The 18,472-nt window shown below is 37.5% G+C and overlaps 1 protein-coding gene across 2 annotated transcripts in view; it reads left to right on the top strand.

The window, feature by feature from the left end:
* LDHC (lactate dehydrogenase C) overlaps positions 1 to 18,472 on the top strand; it is a 43,677-nt gene that overhangs the window by 9,022 nt on the left and 16,183 nt on the right. For both annotated transcript variants that reach the window (XM_058688418.1, XM_058688419.1), the window contains exons 3-4: positions 2,590 to 2,707; positions 11,158 to 11,331. In XM_058688418.1, coding sequence (XP_058544401.1) covers positions 2,590 to 2,707; positions 11,158 to 11,331 — 292 coding nt within the window. The remainder of the gene's footprint in view (positions 1 to 2,589; positions 2,708 to 11,157; positions 11,332 to 18,472) is intronic.

An 18,472-nucleotide genomic window follows, 5' to 3' on the forward strand; every position in this document is an offset into this window, starting at 1 on the left:
GGACTAATGTAAAAACTGGATCCATGAACATGATCTCGTTTTCTTATCAGTTAGCTTAGAAGTGATATTTGATGGCACAAAAACAGACACGTAGACCAATGGGATAGAATAGAAACCCCAGAAATAGACCCACAGACGTATGGCCAACTCATCTTTGACAAAGCAGGAAAGAACATCCAATGGAAAAAAGACAGTCTCTTTAACAAATGGTGCTGGGAGAACTGGACAGCAACATGCAGAAGGTTGAAACTAGATCACTTTCTCACACCATTCACAAAAATAAACTCAAAATGGATAAAGGACCTGAATGTGAGACAGGAAACCATCAAAACCTTAGAGGAGAAAGCAGGAAAAGACCTCTCTGACCTTAGCCGTAGCAATCTCTTACTCGACACATCCCCAAAGGCAAGGGAATTAAAAGCAAAAGTGAATTACTGGGACCTTATGAAGATAAAAAGCTTCTGCACAGCAAAGGAAACAACCAACAAAACTAAAAGGCAACCAATGGAATGGGAAAAGATATTTGCGAATGACATATCGGACAAAGGGCTAGTATCCAAAATCTATAAAGAGCTCACCAAACTCCACACCCGAAAAACAAATAACCCAGTGAAGAAATGGGCAGAAAACATGAACAGACACTTCTCTAAAGAAGACATCCAGGTGGCCAACAGGCACATGAAAAGATGTTCAACGTCGCTCCTCATCAGGGAAATACAAATCAAAACCACACTCAGATATCACCTCACGCCAGTCAGAGTGGCCAAAATGAACAAATCAGGAGACTATAGATGCTGGAGAGGATGTGGAGAAACGGGAACCCTCTTGCACTGTTGGTGGGAATGCAAATTGGTGCAGCCGCTCTGGAAAGCAGTGTGGAGGTTCCTCAGAAAATTAAAAATAGACCTACCCTATGACCTAGCAATAGCACTGCTAGGAATTTATCCAAGGGATACAGGAGTACTGACGCATAGGGGCACTTGTACCCCAATGTTTATAGCAGCACTCTCAACAATAGCCAAATTATGGAAAGAGCCTAAATGTCCATCAACTGATGAATGGATAAAGAAATTGTGGTTTATATACACAATGGAGTACTACGTGGCAATGAGAAAGAATGAAATATGGCCTTTTGTAGCAACGTGGATGGAACCGGAGAGTGTGATGCTAAGTGAAATAAGCCATACAGAGAAAGACAGATACCATATGGTTTCACTCTTATGTGGATCCTGAGAAACTTAACAGAAACCCATGGGGAGGGGAAGGAAAAAAAAAAAAAAGAGGTTAGAGTGGGAAAGAGCCAAAGCATAAGAGACTCTTAACAACTGAGAACAAACTGAGGGTTGATGGGGGGTGGGAGGGAGGGGAGGGTGGGTGATGGGTATTGAGGAGGGCACCTTTTGGGATGAGCACTGGGTGTTGTATGGAAACCAATTTGACAATAAATTTCATGAAAAAAAAAGTGATATTTGATCCTTCTGGGTGAAACTCCTTATCCTCCTCATATATATATATATATATATATATATATATATATATATATATATATACACACACACACACACACACACCTCACATAATTTAGTATGTTTTAGAATCTACAGTTTTCCAGAAAGGTCAGATGGACAGTAGTAAATAGGGACTTTGATCCCTTTCCCTTACTGCTCATCTTTGGAATCTAGCCACTGGAATCTGAGGGGGGAAATTTTCCTTCTATATAGTTCCATATTCTGTTTCACTTGGTAAAACTGAATTCAAATTAGAGTAAGCAAAAGGGAGACTGTACAGATCTTCCTGGATTTATGATGAGGTTACATTCCAATAGACTCATCATAAGTTGAAAACATCCTAAGTTGAAAATGTATTTAATATACCTATTCCACCTATCATAGCTTAGCCTAGCCTACCTTTTAAACATGCTCAGAACAATTAAATTAGCTTACAGTTGGGTACAACCATGAAACACAAAGACTATTTTATACTAAAATGTTGAATATCTCACAAAATTTATTGAATATGGGACTGAAAGCAAAAAACAGAATGGTGTAAGTGTATTCATTGTTTACCTCTGTGATTGCATGGCTGACTGGGAGCTATGGTCTGGTTATATTCCTGTCTACCCCTAGGTTGGAGGTCTGACATTAAATGTGCTGTTCTGAACCACATAAAAATGTGGGTTCCCACAGGGGAGCACCTTTCTGTTTTGGCCATAAGGATGGATACTAAAAAAAACTTCAGCCAATTTAAAAATTGGGCATAAGGGTTAAATATAATAAAGTCCTTTGAAAAAATTTAATAACTTTTCATTGTTTTAAAACTATTATCTGAAGTAGAAAAAACACACTTCTAAAAAACTTAACAATTATATGAAGGCAAAGCAATTAGTAATTTTTGCTACATTCTATCACTTACTTTGACTTCTTGTCACTCTACGCACATCCACAAACTATCATTTTTATATCATTTTTATACTAAAATATAACTCTATTTTGATTATAAAGTAACCACACAGAAATTTTCCTCAAATTTCTAAAACTGAAATAGGAACATTCTTCCGATCACGTTATTCAAAACTTTGATGTATTTTAGGATTTGGCCGATGAACTTGCCCTTGTTGATGTTGCAGTGGACAAATTGAAGGGAGAAACAATGGATCTTCAGCATGGCAGTCTTTTCTTTAATACTCCAAAGATTACCTCTGGAAAAGGTTAGTTTTAATTAAAAAAAATTTTTTTAATGTTTATTTTTTAAGAGACAGAGTGTGAGTGGGGAAGGGGCAGAGAGAGGGAGGAAGATACAGAATCCAAAGCAGGCTCTAGGCTCTGAGCTGTCAGCACAGAGCCTGATGTGGGGCTTGAACCCACCAGCAGTGAGATCATGACCTGAGCCAACATCAGACGCTTAACCGACTGAGCCACCCAGGTGCCCCGGTTAGTTTTAATTTTATAGCGTTCTTTTCAGAGCTTTAAAAAAGAGTAATGAATTTTACCATATTGATATTCATAAATATAAAATTAAAAGGAGCACCACTATCATTAGGACATACAGTTTAAAAGGTTAATTTTTGCTTGAAGGGTTAATTAAAAAAAAGAACATTCCATTCAAATTTGAGAAAACTTGGAAAATATAAAGTATTTATAATGTATAAGAAAAAGTAAATGTAAAAAAAAATCAAAATCTCTCCTGTTAATGGTTTTGTTTGTTTCTTTTTCCTATTCATTTGTGTCATATTAGATAAATGCTTTTTATTTTTTATTTTTAAAAAATGTTTATTTACTTTTGAGAGAGTACCAGTTTGAGAGGAGCAGAGAGAGGGGGAGAGAGGATCTGAAGTAGGCTCTGCATTGAGAGCAGGGAGCCCAATGTGGGGCTTGAACTCATGAACCATGAGATCATGACCTGAGCCAAAGTTGGATGCTCAACCAACTGAGCCACCCAGGTGCCCCTGGATAAATGCTTTTTAAACTTGTCATTCCATCTTCTACATTTTCCCAAGGTTATGTCTTGAATACTTTTTGTAATATTGTTGATATACGTATCTATACTCTTTAACCTGGTTTCCTTTTTGTGTTTATAGAGGACCAGTTTTCAAGGTATAGTGTGAGGCCATACTACAGGAAATGGGGAGCTTGGCCCCATTAGCATTAGCATCATCTGTTGACCAAATAAGAAGGCTTAGAGACTTAGGAAAAATAATTATCATACACTAAAGTGCATAATGCACTCTTTGGTGATCTGATTCAATAGATATACTTTCTACTAAAGCCCTCTTGCCTAACATGATTGGAACTGAGGGTGGTTATTTAATTTAAAAATGTGTGTTAGGAGCCATCACTGGAGGTATCAGTTCCAGATTTCAAGTTATATTACAAAGCGGTAGTAACTAAAACAGTGTGGTACTGGCATAAAAATAGGTACACAGATCAATGGAGTAGACAGAAAACCCAGAAATAAACCCACAATTATATGGCCAATTAACCTTTAACAAATGAAGAATGAATATCCAATGGAAAAAAGACAGTCTCTTCAACAAATGGTGTTGGGAAAAGTGGACCGCAACATGGAAAAGAATGAAACTGGACCACTTTCTAACACCATACACAAAAATAAACTCAAAATGGATTAAAGACCTAAATGTGAAACAGGAAACCATTAAAATCCTAGAGGAGAACACAGGCAGTAACCTCTTTGACAGCAGTTGCAGCAACTTCTTACTAGCTATATCTTCTGAGACAGGGGAACAAAAATAAGCTGTTGGGACTTTATCAACATAAAAAGCTTGCAGGAGCACTGGCTGGCTCAGTTGGTAGAGAATGCGACTCTTGATCTCAGGATTGTGAGTTTGAGGCCCATGCTGGGTGTGGAGATGACTTCAAAATCTGAATAAATAAATAAATAAATAAAGCAAGCTTCTGCAAAGGAAGGATCGACAAAACTAAAAGACAACCTACAGAATGGGAGAAGATATTTGCAAATGACATATTTGATAAAGGGTTAGTATCCAAAATATATAAAGAACTTATACAAGTCAACACTGAAAAAACAATCCAAAAATAGGCAGAAGACGTGAATAGACATTTTTCTGAAGAAAGCATACAGATGGCCAACAGACGCATGAAAATATGCTCAACATCACTGATCATTAGAGAAATAAGAATTGAAATGAGATATCAGCTTATACCTGTCAGAGTGGCTAAAATCAACAACACAAGAAATAATGGGTGTTGGCAAGGATGTGGAGTAAGGGCAACCCTCTTACACTGTTGCTGGGAAGGCAAACTGGTGCAGCCACTCTAGAAAAAAGTATGGAGTTTCTTCAAAAAGTTAAAAATAGGACTACCCTACTTTCCAGCAATTGCACTACTGGGTATTTACCCAGAGGATATAAAAATATTAATTCAAAGGGATACATGCACCCTGATGTTTATGGCAGAATTATCAACAATAACCAAGTTATGGAAAGAACCCAAATAGCCATCAACTGATGAATGGATAAAGAAGATATAGTATATATATATACAAGGTAATATTACTCACCCATAAAAAAATATGCAATCTTGCCATTTGCAATGACATGGATGGAGCTAGAGAGTATTATACTAAGCAAAGTAAGTCAGTCAGAAAAAGACAAACATCATAGATATTTTATGTTGACCTAAAACATGGAAATGTACTTAGAAGTTCATTTGTTAGTTTTCTGATTTGAGTATAGTTCAGCTAATTGAATTTTGCAGTATCTTTTTAAAAGCACACCAATAGTGATCATTTCAATTTCATTAAAGTACTACAATTAACTTGAAGACATTTATGAAACAGTCACAAAACTCTAAATTTTTATTGTTTTCCTTCATTTTTATTTCTCTCACCTAAAAGGACAATTTTTAAACAACTTGATTTTAATATGTCTTTCCAAGGCATTCAACTTAATTTTATTTTTTCTTTTTTACAGTTTTTAAATCTTTTTAATGTTTATTTTTTGAGACAGAGACAGAGAGAGAGAGACAGACAGACAATGAGTTGGGCAGAGAGGGAGACACAGAATCTGAAGCAGGCTCCAGGCTCTGAGCTGTCAGCACAGAACCTGACATGGGGCTTGAACTCATAAACTGTGAGATCATGACCTGAGCTGAAGTCAGAGACTTAACCAACTGAGCTACACAGGTGCCCCCCCCCCCTTTTTTTTTTTTTTACAACTTTTTAAATATTTATTTTTGAGAGAGAGAGAGACAGAGCATGGGTGGGGGGGTTGGCAGAGAGAGAAAGGGAGACACAGAATCAGAAGTCGTCTCCAGGCTCTGAGTTGTCCGCACAGAGCCTGACACAGGGATTGAATCCATAAATCATGAGATCATGACCTGAGCCAAAGTCGGACACTTTGTTGAGGAGTCGGGCGCTCCTCAACTTAATTTTCTTAGAAACAATTATTTAGGGGCACCTGAGTGGCTCAGTTGGTTAAGCATCCAACCGTTGATTTCAGCTTAGGTCATGATCTCAGGGTTTATAAGATTGAGTCCTGTGTTGGCTCCACACTGATAGTGCGGTGCCTGCTTTAGATTCTCTCTCTGTCTCCCTCTGCCCCTCTCCTGCTTGCACACTCTCTTTCTCTCTCAAAATAAATGAATAAACTTTAGAAAGGAAACAATTATTTTAAAAAATTAATTATGGTACTTGACATATAAAAAGAGTTTAAGTATAACAAACATCAATGTATCCAACAGCTAGCAAGAAATAATAAAACATTACCAATTCAGTTGATATGTTCTGTGTTACATCTGTTCATGTCTCAATCCTGAGTATAGTGGTTACCTTTACCATGCATTTCATTCACACTTGTATTTTGGTGACGTACATTGTATTATGTAATTAGCAGATATAATTGGCATAAATACATTTGGATATAAACATGACTAATTCTTGATATGTAACAACTAATGAACAGAAGTACACAGACCTCCCCTATGGAGATGTACTGGTTCAGAGTATTCAGTGTGCCCTGGGTGTCCGTATGTTTTACATCAGTAAATCTACTGAATCAGTTCAGTGGAGTCAGGTTAAAAGAGATCCTGCTGTATTAAAATACTTAAAAAAAAAAATCATTCAGTCTTTATTTTCTAATGTGGCAAGATAAATACCTGGGTCAATATTTTTGCTATAAATAATAAAATTCCTGCATAAAGTATGAAAGAAATAAATTATCAATCCTTTCAATATTTCAATTTTAGTATATGTGCTGCCGAAGCGAGCACTCCTTTCAATATTTCAAGAATTGATAGGCACTGAGTGAAGTCAGGAAACTAGAGAGTTAGGCCAAGCATTGTAGCTAGTTTTCACTAGCTAGCATTAGCCAAACTCTGAACTTTAATTTTGGCTTCCACTGTCTCATAGGATTTAGGAGACTGGAGACAGAGCTTAATTTAGGGAGTTGAATAGGAAGTAACCCCATAAAGCTGGAACCCCAATGGATACCAGGAGTTAGTCAACTTTTGAAAAAATTATTTATTTATTTTGAGAGACAGAAAGAGAGCAGGGAAGGGGCAGAGAGAGGGGAAGAGAAAGAGAATCCCAAGCTGTCAGCACAGAGCCTGATGTGGGAATCAAACTCATTAATTGTGAGATCACGACCTGAGCCAAAATCAAGAGTCAGAGGCTCAATCAACTGAGCCAGCCCGGCACCACTAGTAAACTTTTTTGTGAAGGATCAGATAGTAAATATTTTAGGCTTTGTGGGCTATACAGTCTCTGTGAAAACTTACTCAACTCTGCTATTGTAATTCTAAGGCAGCCATCAACAATGTGTGAGTAGGTGTGGCTATGTTCCAATGAGATTTTTTTTTACTAAAACAGGTGGTCTGCCAGATTTGGCTTGCTGGCCCTCATTTGCCAATCCTTAATATAAGGATGACCTAGAAATAATTCCTTTCTCCCTACCTCTGGGGACTGACAGTAAAATCAAGTGTGTCAGTTGCTTTAGTAAAGGAGGGAAATAGTGGCTAAGAACTTGTCTGAATTCCAAAAAAACCTTAAGCAGTCTTAGGACTTAAGATAGTTTCTGGAAGAAATCCACTTTATTTCAGGCCTCAAAGAACCTCCACAAGTAAAATCTGCCCCCCCCCCCCCACCTGAACATCTTACAGTAGGAATAATTAAATCTACAAAGAAAATACATGAGCAAGAACCAGCAGAGATAACAGAAAAGGCCATCATAGATTTCAGATACTGAAATTATGAAACACAAATTATAAATTAACTATGATTATTCCATTTAAAGAAATAAAGGACAAGCTGGAAAATACCAGTATAAGACAGGAAACTATTAAAAAACACCAGATTTTAAAATAGCCAAATATAACTTCTAAATATTAAATAGAGTGAAATAAAAAACTCAATTAGTGGGTTTAATAATAGAGCAGATACATTTGAAGAGAGAAATGATAAGTCTAAGGCAATTACACAGACAACAGCAAGAAGTACAAAATATGACAGGTTAAGAATCATACAGAATAGAGGAATAAAGTGTCATGTACATTTAATTGGAAAAGTGGGGCAGAGGAAATATTTGAAGAGAGTATGATTGTACAATTTTTTTTAGAGAGAATGTGAGTGGGGGAGGGGCAGAGAGAGAGGGAGAGAGAGAATCCCAAACAGTCTTCATGCTGTCAGTGCGGAGTCCAATGCGGGGCTCAAACTCACAAACTGTGAGATCATGACCTGAGCTGGAATCAAGAGTTGGATGCTTAACCTACTGAGCCACTAAGGCACCCCTGATTTTTGAGAACTAATGAAAAACAACCCATACATTCAAGCCAAATAATCTCAAGAAGGATGAATATAAAATCCTACCTAGATACATTTCTTGTGAAATTAGAGAACACTAAAGGCAAAGAAAAGAGAAAATTGTCACTAGACAAATTACCTACAGAAAAGGGAGGGAGTAATTGATACATTAATAGCAGAGTGAAACCAGAATACAATGAAATGTTATCTTTATTTTTTTACGTTTATTTATTTTTGAGAGAGAATGAGATGGGGGAGGGGATGGGCAGAGAGAAAGGGGACAGAAGATCCAAGGCAGGCTCCATGCTGATAGCAGAGAGCCAGATGTGGGCCTCAAACTCAAAAACTGTGAGATCAAGACCTGAGCTGAAGTCAGACGCTTAACCAGCTGAGCCATCCAGTGCCCCTGAAATGGTATCTTTAATGTGCAGAGAGAGAGTAAATGTCAATCCAGAATCCCTACATAGCACAAATATCTTTCAAGGATAAGGTTAAAATAAAGATGTTTTCAGACCAAGACTGAGATAGTTGCCGTCAGAACCTGGCTAATAAAAACACAAAAATATATACTTAAGACAAAAGAAAAATGATCTCAGGTCTGAGATGCAAAATATGAAGAGCACAGAAAATGGTAAAAATGAGGACAAATCTAAATAAATGTAAATTGTATAAGACTATAATGTCTTATGGGATTAAAAAATTTTAAATATAGCATATAAATCTGGGGATGAAAGGTAGTAGTGGTGAATGAAGTAGTATTCTAAGTTCCTCAGTCATTAGGGAAGGTGGAAAGGTGATGATTATCTTTGGACTTGGATAAGTCAAGTATGCGTATTGTAACCTTTTATTTATTTGTTTTAATTTAAATTTTTATTTTTTTACATTTATTTCTTTTTTAAAATTTTTTAAATGTGTACTTGTTTTTGAAGGAGAGAGAGACAGAGTGTGAGTGGGGGAGGGGCAGAGAGAGAGGGAGACACAGAATCTGAACCAGGTTCCAGGCTCGGAGCTGTCAGTACAGAGCCCGACGCGGGGCTGGAACCCACACACTGTGAGATCATGACCTGAGCCAAAGTCGAACGCTGAACCAACTGAGCCACCCAGGTGCCCCACGTATTGTAACTTATGTGACAACCTTTAAAAGAATAGAAATGGTGTAACTTCTAAATTAGTAAAGGGGAAGAAGTAAAATTACAAAACCATACCGGGTGAATAAAAAAGAAGGTAATGGAAAAAAAACATAACAGGGACAACATATAGAACTAAGTGTTTAGTGAGGTTGCTGGACATGAAGCTATTAATAAAGAATCCATTGTGCTTATGTATGTCAAAAACAAAAGAACTTAAAGCTATTATTTATGTTTTCCTCAAAAATAGGAAGTGCACGTGAATATATCTAACAAAATATCTTTAAGAGCTTTTATACAGGAAAGAATAAAGCCTTATTAGATAATATTAAATACCTAACTAGATAGGCCTTGTACAAAAAAGTCTCAGTATTGTAAGGCATTCATTCTTTTCATATTGATTATGATCATATGCAACTATAGTCAAAACCCTAAAAAATCAGTTGTTGTTATAGATACTAAATTTGTTCTAAGATTCACTTAGAAATTCAAAGGTCCAAGAATAGACTTTAAAAAAAAAAAATCAAACAGGGCAGCGTGAAGAGGACTTTTTTTTTTTTTTTTAATGTTTATTTATTTTTGAGAGAGAGAGACAGAGCATGAACAGGGGAGGGTCAGAGAGAGAGGGAGACACAGAATCCGAAGCAGGCTCCAGGCTCTGAGCTGTCAGCACAGAGCCCAACGCTGGGCTCAAACCCATAAACTGAGAGATCATGACCTGAACTGAAGTTGGACACTCAACCAACTGAGCCACCCAGGCGCCCCAGCAGATTTCCTTTTTTAAAAGGGTATAAGATTGCCTTGCAGACTCAGTCAGAAGAGCATGTGACTCTTAATCTTGAGGCCATGAGTTCAAGCCCTAAATTGGATGTAGAGATTAGTTAAAAAAAAAAAAAAACAACAACAAACAAATAAAAAAAGCATACAAGTTTTTTTAAGTTTTTTTTTTCAATAGAGATGGGATATATAGATTTTAGTTAATTTAATTTTTTTTATCCATATGGAAAATAACTTCCAGGTATATAATAACTTTTTAAAAGTCCAGTATGGGATAATGAGCATCATATTATATTATCATTGGATTTAATAGGTGAAACAATTTTATGACTGGTCATCAGACTTATAAAGTAGTTTACTTTCTTGTGTGGATCAAGAACTTCTCTGTGATCTCAAATCTCATCCCTTATAATAATTAGAAGTAAATACATGCTTATCCTTAGAATCCTGAAACAGATACATAAATTCTCAGAGTTCTAAGCTTCATAAGGTATTTCTAAGAAACCAGAGGGAGCTGACTTGCATTGACTCAGGTCTTAATAAGAAATGAGAATGTGGGCTAAATGGGTTGGTAGGATTTGTTATTATTTTTTAAAATGTGAAAACTGGTAAGTCATAGTGACAAGGCCTCCTTGGCCTTGGAAAGTCTGGAAAGTCTGTTTATCTGCAAACACGTTTAAAGAAGTAAGGCACAGTAATTATGGGATTCTTTTATTTTTATTTTTTATTTTATTTTTTTTTATTTTTGGGACAGAGAGAGACAGAGCATGAACGGGGAAGGGGCAGAGAGAGAGGGAGACACAGAATTGGAAACAGGCTCCAGGCTCCGAGCCATCAGCCCAGAGCCTGACGCGGGGCTCGAACTCACGGACCGCGAGATCGTGACCTGGCTGAAGTCGGACGCTTAACCGACTGCGCCACCCAGGCGCCCCAATTATGGGATTCTTGATACAAGTATTGCCTTTTGTTTCCTTTTTAGATTACAGTGTATCTGCAAACTCCAAATTAGTTATTGTCACAGCAGGTGCGCGGCAGCAGGAGGGAGAAAGTCGCCTTGCCCTGGTCCAACGTAATGTGAACATTATGAAATCGATCATTCCTACCATAGTCCATCATAGTCCTGACTGTAAGATGCTTATTGTTTCAAATCCAGGTAAGTCTTTTATCCTCCCTTTAACTGAATCAAGATGATCTTTCCATAGCATTTTTAAAAAGCAACTTAATTGATGTAACATTTATATACAATAAACTGCACCCTTTCAAAGTATATAATACAATAAGTTTTTTTCTAGCTTTATTGAGATACAATTGACCTCTCATGAAGATAAAAAGCTTCTTCACAGCAAAGGAAACAACCAACAAAACTAAAAGGCAACCAATGGAATGGGAAAAGATATTTGTAAATGACATATCAGACAAAGGGCTAGTATCCAAAATCTATAAAGAGCTCACCAAACTCCACACCTAAAAAACAAATAATCCAGTGAAGAAATGGGCAGAAAACATGAACAGACCCTTCTCTAAAGAAGACATCCAGGTGGCCAACAGGCACATGAAAAGATGCTCAACGTTGCTCCTCATCAGGGAAATACAAATCAAAACCACACTCAGATATCACCTCACGCCAGTCAGAGTGGCCAAAATGAACAAATCGGGAGACTATAGATGCTGGAGAGGATGTGGAGAAACGGGAACCCTCTTGCACTGTTGGTGGGAATGCAAATTGGTGCAGCCGCTCTGGAAAGCAGTGTGGAGGTTCCTCAAAAAATTAAAAATAGACCTACCCTATGACCAGCAATAGCACTGCTAGGAATTTACCCAAGGGATACAGGAGTACTGACGCATAGGGGCACTTGTACCCCAATGTTTATAGCAGCACTCTCAACAATAGCCAAATTATGGAAAGAGCCTAAATGTCCATCAACTGATGAATGGATAAAGAAATTGTGGTTTATATACACAATGGAGTACTACGTGGCAATGAGAAAGAATGAAATATGGCCCTTTGTAGCAACATGGATGGAACTGGAGAGTGTGATGCTAAGTGAAATAAGCCATACAGAGAAAGACAGATACCATATGTTTTCACTCTTATGTGGATCCTGAGAAACTTAACAGAAACCCATGGGGGAGAGGAAGGAAAAAAAAAAAGAAAAAGAGGTTAGAGTGGGAGAGAGCCAAAGCATAAGAGACTCTTAAAAACTGAGAACAAACTGAGGGCTGATGGGGGGTGGGAGGGAAGGGAGGGTGGGTGATGGGTATTGAGGAGGGCACCTTTTGGGATGAGCACTGGGTGTTGTATGGAAACCAATTTGACAATAAATTTCAAAAAAAATAAAAAAAATAAGGCTACTGAAAAAAAAAAGAGATACAATTGACCTATAATGTGTAAGTTTAAGGTATATATACTATGATGATTTGATATACTTGTATATTGCAAAATGACTGCCACAGTAGTGTTAGTTAATACTTCCATTACCTCACATAATTAGCATTTCCTTTTTATGGGGAAAACATTTAAGATTTGCTGTCTTAACGTTTTTGTTTTTTTGTTTTTGTTTTTTTTTGAGAGAGAGAGACAGAGACAGTGATAGCGGGGTAGGGGCAGGTAGAAGGAGAGAGAGAATCCTAAGCAGGCTCCACGCTGTCAGCGCAGAGCCGGATGCAGGGCTCAAACTCATGAACTGTGAGATCATGATCTGAGCTGAAACCAAGAGTCAGATGCTTAACTGACTGAGCCACCCAGGCACCCCTACTGTCTTAGCAATTTTTAAGTATATAATACCATATCGTTAACTATAGTCACCATGCTATATATTAGATCCTCAGAACTTATTCATTTAATAAATGAAAGTTTGTATCCTTTGACTGACATTTCTCCATTTCTCTCCCTCCCCCAGTCCCTGGCAACCACCTCTTTGTTTTTGAGTTTGGCTTTTTTAATTCCACATGTGACATCATACAGTATTTGTCTTTCTCTGTCAGACTTATTTCGCTTAGTATAATGCCCTTAAGATCCATCCATGCTATCACAAATGGCAGGATTTCCTTCTTTCTTGTAGCTGAATATTAAATTGTGTATATATTGTATATAAATTGTATATATAAATTGTGTGTGTGTGTGTGTGTGTGTGTGTGTGTGTGTGTGTGTATCACATCTTTTTTTTCCCTGGTGCTGTGTCTTTTAATCCCATGACTTACTCATTTCATAACTGGAAGACTGGAAGACTGTATCTCTTTCTCCTCTTCACCCATTTTGCCCAATCCCCCATATCACTCCCCTTTTGCAAACATCAGTTTATTCTCTGTATTTATAGGTCTGATTTTGCTTTTTGTTTGTTTATTCTTTTTTTTTTTTTTTTGGATTCCACTTATGAGTGGAATCATATGGTATTTGTCTTTCAGTCTGATTTATTTCACTTAACATAATACCTTCTAGGTTCATCCATGTTTTCTCAAATAGCACAATCTCATTCTTTACAGCTGTATAATATTCCATTATATGCTGTCTTTTCCTTATCCATTTGTCTATTGGTGGACATTTACCTGGCTTCCATATCTTGGCTATTGCTGCAATAAACATAGGGGTGCATTTCTCTTTTCAAATAAGTGTTTTCACTTTCTTTGGATAAATACCCAATAGCAGAATTATTGGACCATATGGTATTTCTGTCTTTAAATTTTTGAAGAAATTGGTCATACCAACTTATATTTCCACCAACAGCACATGGGGCTCTTCTCTCTCCACATTCTTGCCAACACTTGTTGTTCTTGTGTTTTTGATTTTAGCCATTCTAACAGGTGTGATATGATATCTCATTGTGCTTTTGATTTGCATTTCCCTGGTGATAAGTGATGATGAGCATCTTTTCATGTATCTGTTAGCCATCTGAATATCTTCTTTGGAAAAATATCTGCTCATGTCTTCTGCCCATTTTCTAATTGGATAATTCATTTTTTGGGTGTTGAGTTTTATATATTTTGGATACAAACCCTTTATCAGATACATCATTTGCAAATATCTCCACCCATTCAGAGGCTGCCTTTTAGTTTTGTTGATTGTTTTCTTCACTATGCAGAAGCTTTGTATTTTGATGTAGTCTCAATAGTTTATTTTTGATTTGGTTTCCCTTACCTTAGGAGACATATCTAGAAAGAAGTTGCTATAGCTGATGTCAAAGAGGTCACTGCCTGTGCTCTCTTCTTGAATTTTAATGGTTTTCAGCCTCATATTTAGGACTTAAATCCATTTTGAGTTTATTTATGTGTATGGTGTAAGAAAGTGGTCCAGTTTCATTCTTTTGCATGTAGCTGTCTAGTTTTCCCAGCACCATTTGTTGAAGAGACAGTCTTTTTCCCATTGGATATTCTTTCTAGCTTTGTCAAAGATGAATTGACCGTATAGCTTTGGGTATATTTCTGGGTTTTCTATTCTGTTCCATTGATCTATGTATCTATTTTTGTGCTAGTACCATACCGTTTTGATCACTACAGCTTTGTAATATAACTTGAAGTCCAGAATTATGATGTCTCCAGCTTTGCTTTTCCTTTTCAGGGTTGCTTTGGCTATTCAGGATCTTTTGTGGTTCCATACAAATTTTACTATTGTTTGTTCTAACTCTGTGAAAAATGACCTTGGTATTTTGATAGGGATTGCATTAAATGTGTAGATTGCTTTGGGGAGTATAGACATTTTAACAATATTTTTTCTTCCAATCTATGAGCAATGAATATCTTTCCACTTCTTTGCATCATATTCAGTTTCTTCCATCAGTGTTTTGAGTAGAGGCCTTTCATCTCTTTGGTTAGGTCTATTCCTAGGTATCTTATTGTTTTTGATGCAAGTGTAAAGTGCAAGGATTGATTCCTTAGTTTATCTTTCTGCTGCTTCATTATTGATATATAGAAATGTAGCAGATTTCTGTATGTTGATTTTGTATCCTGTAACTTTACTGAATTCATTTATCTGTTCTAGCAGTTTTTTGTTTTGTTGTTGTTGTTGTTGTTGTTGTTCTTGGTGGTGGTGGTGGTGGTGGTGGTGTGTGTGTGTGTGTGTATTCTTTGGGGTTTTCCATGTATAGTATCATGTTATGTGCAAATAGTGAAAGTTTCTCTTTTTCCTTGCTGATTTGGATGCCTTTTATTTCCTTTTGTTGTCTGATTACTGTGGCTAGGACTTCCAGTACTATGCTTAATAAAAGTGGTGAGAGTGGACATCCTTGTCTTGTTCCTGACCATAGAGGAAAAGCTCCCAGTTTTTCCCCTTTGAGGATTATATTAGCTGTGTGTTTTTCTTATATGGCCTTTATTATGTTGAGATATGTTCCCTCCAAGCCTACTTGGTTGAGGGGTTTTATCATGAATGGGTGTTGTACTTTGTCAAATGCTTTTTCTGAATCTGTTGAAGTGATCATGTGGTTCTTATCCTTTCTTTTATTAATGTGATGTATCATTTTGATTATTTTGCAAATATTGAGCCACCCTTGCCAGCCAGGAATAAATCTCACTTGATCGTGGTGAATTATGTTTTTAATGTATTGTTTGATTCGGTTTGCTAGTATTTTATTGAGAACTTTTGCATCTATGTTCATCAGGGATATTGGCCTGTAGCTCTCTTTTTAAGTGATGCTTTTATCTGGTTTTGGCATTAGGGTAATACTGGCCTCATAGGATGAATTTGGATGTTTTCCTTCCTTTTCTATTTTTTGGAATAGTTTGAGAAGAATGGATATTAGCTTTTCTCTAAATGTTGGTAGAACTTGCCTGTGAAGCCATCTGGTCACGGACTTTTGTTTGTTGGGGGGTTTTTGTAGCTTAAGCTGAAGTTTGCAGTCTCTTTCTGACCCACAGATCCAGACCAGCTTTCTGCCTGTGCTCACTAGCTGTTTGACAATGCTCACTCTTGTCAGTGAGAGTGCATACAGGGAGCCAGCCACAGTGAGGGGGCCTGTGGGGGTGAGTGTGTGGAATGCTAGGATTGCCTGTGGGTTAAATAGGGGAGTCCACTAGCAAGGCATCCCCAGTGGCCCGGGGGCAGTCTTCCTGATAGAGTCTACAACACATTTAGTAGGATCTATGTCCTATAATGCCCCTATGAGAGTCCTGTCTGCCACTCTTAGCCTTTTCTCATTCCTCACTCGTACAGCTCATGACTCAATACTCTGGATGGGGTGAGAGAGAGAGATGGGCTTCTTTGGCAGCAGTCTGCCTAGCTAGTGAAGGTAGATGCTTACTCACACACTCTGACTTTCACCTGTGGGAGAAATCATGGACTAAGATCTCTTTTAGCAGTGAGCTCTTCTACTTCAGGGGAGGAGTGAGGCAAGTAAAGTCAAACTGTTTCTCTTACCCTCTCCAATACATCCAAACTCATAGTATTTTGCCCCAGTGGTGTGCCGGGACTTCTCAGCTAGAACCCTGAACTTCCACAAAGGCTCTCCTGTAAATGGGTGGATTGTCTAAGACATTGTTTTCCAGGAGCTCCTGAACTTGAGCAGAGTGGGGCTAGAGCTGGCTCATGGGCCATTGCAGGGTCCACAGCTGGGACTGAGGTCCCTTTGCCTATTACATGCCTGACAGGCACGTCTCCTTCTGGGTTCTTTGGTGCATGATGCTGGATCACACAGCTCCAACAAAGGCACTTTTGTCCATGCGTGGATGCCAGATTGTCATTTTGAGGGTTGGGTGGTGAGTGAGGTATGTCTTATTTGGCTGTATTGCTGACATCATTCCACAGTGAATATTGATAGATGTAATCACTCATGAAACCACCACCATAATCAAGGTAAGTACCTTTCCATTACCTCCAAAGCTTTTCTTGTGCCCCTTTGCAGTCCATCCTTTATTCCACCTCTGGCCCCGTTTTCTGGAATCTCATATAATGGAATCATACCAAATGTAGCCTTTTTTTGGGTCTGTTTTCTCTCACCCAGCATGATTATTTTGGGATTCATCCATGTAGCTTGGTATATTGGTGATCTGTTCTTTTTTTTTTTTTTTCTTTTTTTTACTGCTGGAAAGTGGTTATTTTTTTTTAAATAATTTTAAATCCTTTTTTGTTTATCCATTCCTATCCATTTATCCATTGGTAGATATTTAGGTTATTTCCAGTTTTTAGGTATTATGAATAAAGCTGCTGGAAACACTTGTAAACAAGAATTTTCATGGGTGTATGTCATCATTTCTCTGGGTAAATACATGGGAGTAAAATAGATGGCTTATATGGCAGGTATATGCTTAACTCTGCTGAAGCTGCCAAACAGTTTTCCAAAGTGGTTATCCCAGTTTACATTCCCATAAGCACTCTAAGAGTGTTCTACGTGCTCCACATCCTTGCCGACATTTTGTATTGTCAGTCTCCTCAATTTTAGTCATTCCAATAGCATTATGGTTTTTGTAAGTTTATTTACTTATTTTTGAGAGAGAGAGAGAGAGAGAGAGAGAGAGAGAGAGCGAGAGAGCACTTGCACAAATGGGGAAGGGGCAGAGAGAGAGGGGGAGAGAGAATTCCAAGCAAGTTCTGTGCTGTCAGCACAGAGCCCGACGCAGGGCTGAATCTCATGAACTGTGAGATCATGACCTGAGCCACAATCAAGAGTGGGGCTTAACTGACTGAGCCACCCAGGCACTCCAGAGAGTTTTTTTTTTAATTGTGAATGGGTGTTGAATTTTGTCAAATGCTTTTTTTTTGCATCAGTTGACCCTTTTATCATTGTGTAATGTCTTTCTTTGTCTCTAGTAATAATTTTTGAGGTAAAGTCTATTTTTTATCATGGCAAAATACATATAACATAAATGTTACCATTTTAACCATTTTAAAGTGTGTAATTCAGTGGCATTAAGTACATTAAGTAAATTTTATTTTGTGCAACCACTACCACTGTCTAATGCTCAAGCTTCTTTATCACCCTAAATGGAAACTTTGTGCCCTTAAATAGTCACTTCTCATTCCTTCCTCTCTGCATTCCTGGCAACCACTAATTTGCTTTCTGTATCTATAGTTTTGCCTCTTTTGGATATTTAATATAAATGGGATCATCCAATATGTGTCCTTTTGTAAAAGTATTGCTTCTTTAATTTAATAATGTTTTCAAGGTTCATCCATATTGTGGTCTGCATCAATACTTTTTATGACTGAAAATATTCCACTGTGTAATATATCACATTCCATTTATCCATTTATCAGCTGATGGACATTTGAATTGTTTTTACCTTTTGGCTACTGTGAATAGTGATGTTAGGAATATTCATGTACAATTTTTGTTTGAACACCTGCATATATCTCTAGGAGTAGA

Source organism: Neofelis nebulosa, chromosome 10 (assembly GCF_028018385.1).
Source record: "Neofelis nebulosa isolate mNeoNeb1 chromosome 10, mNeoNeb1.pri, whole genome shotgun sequence".
Taxonomy (NCBI): Eukaryota; Metazoa; Chordata; class Mammalia; order Carnivora; family Felidae; genus Neofelis; species Neofelis nebulosa.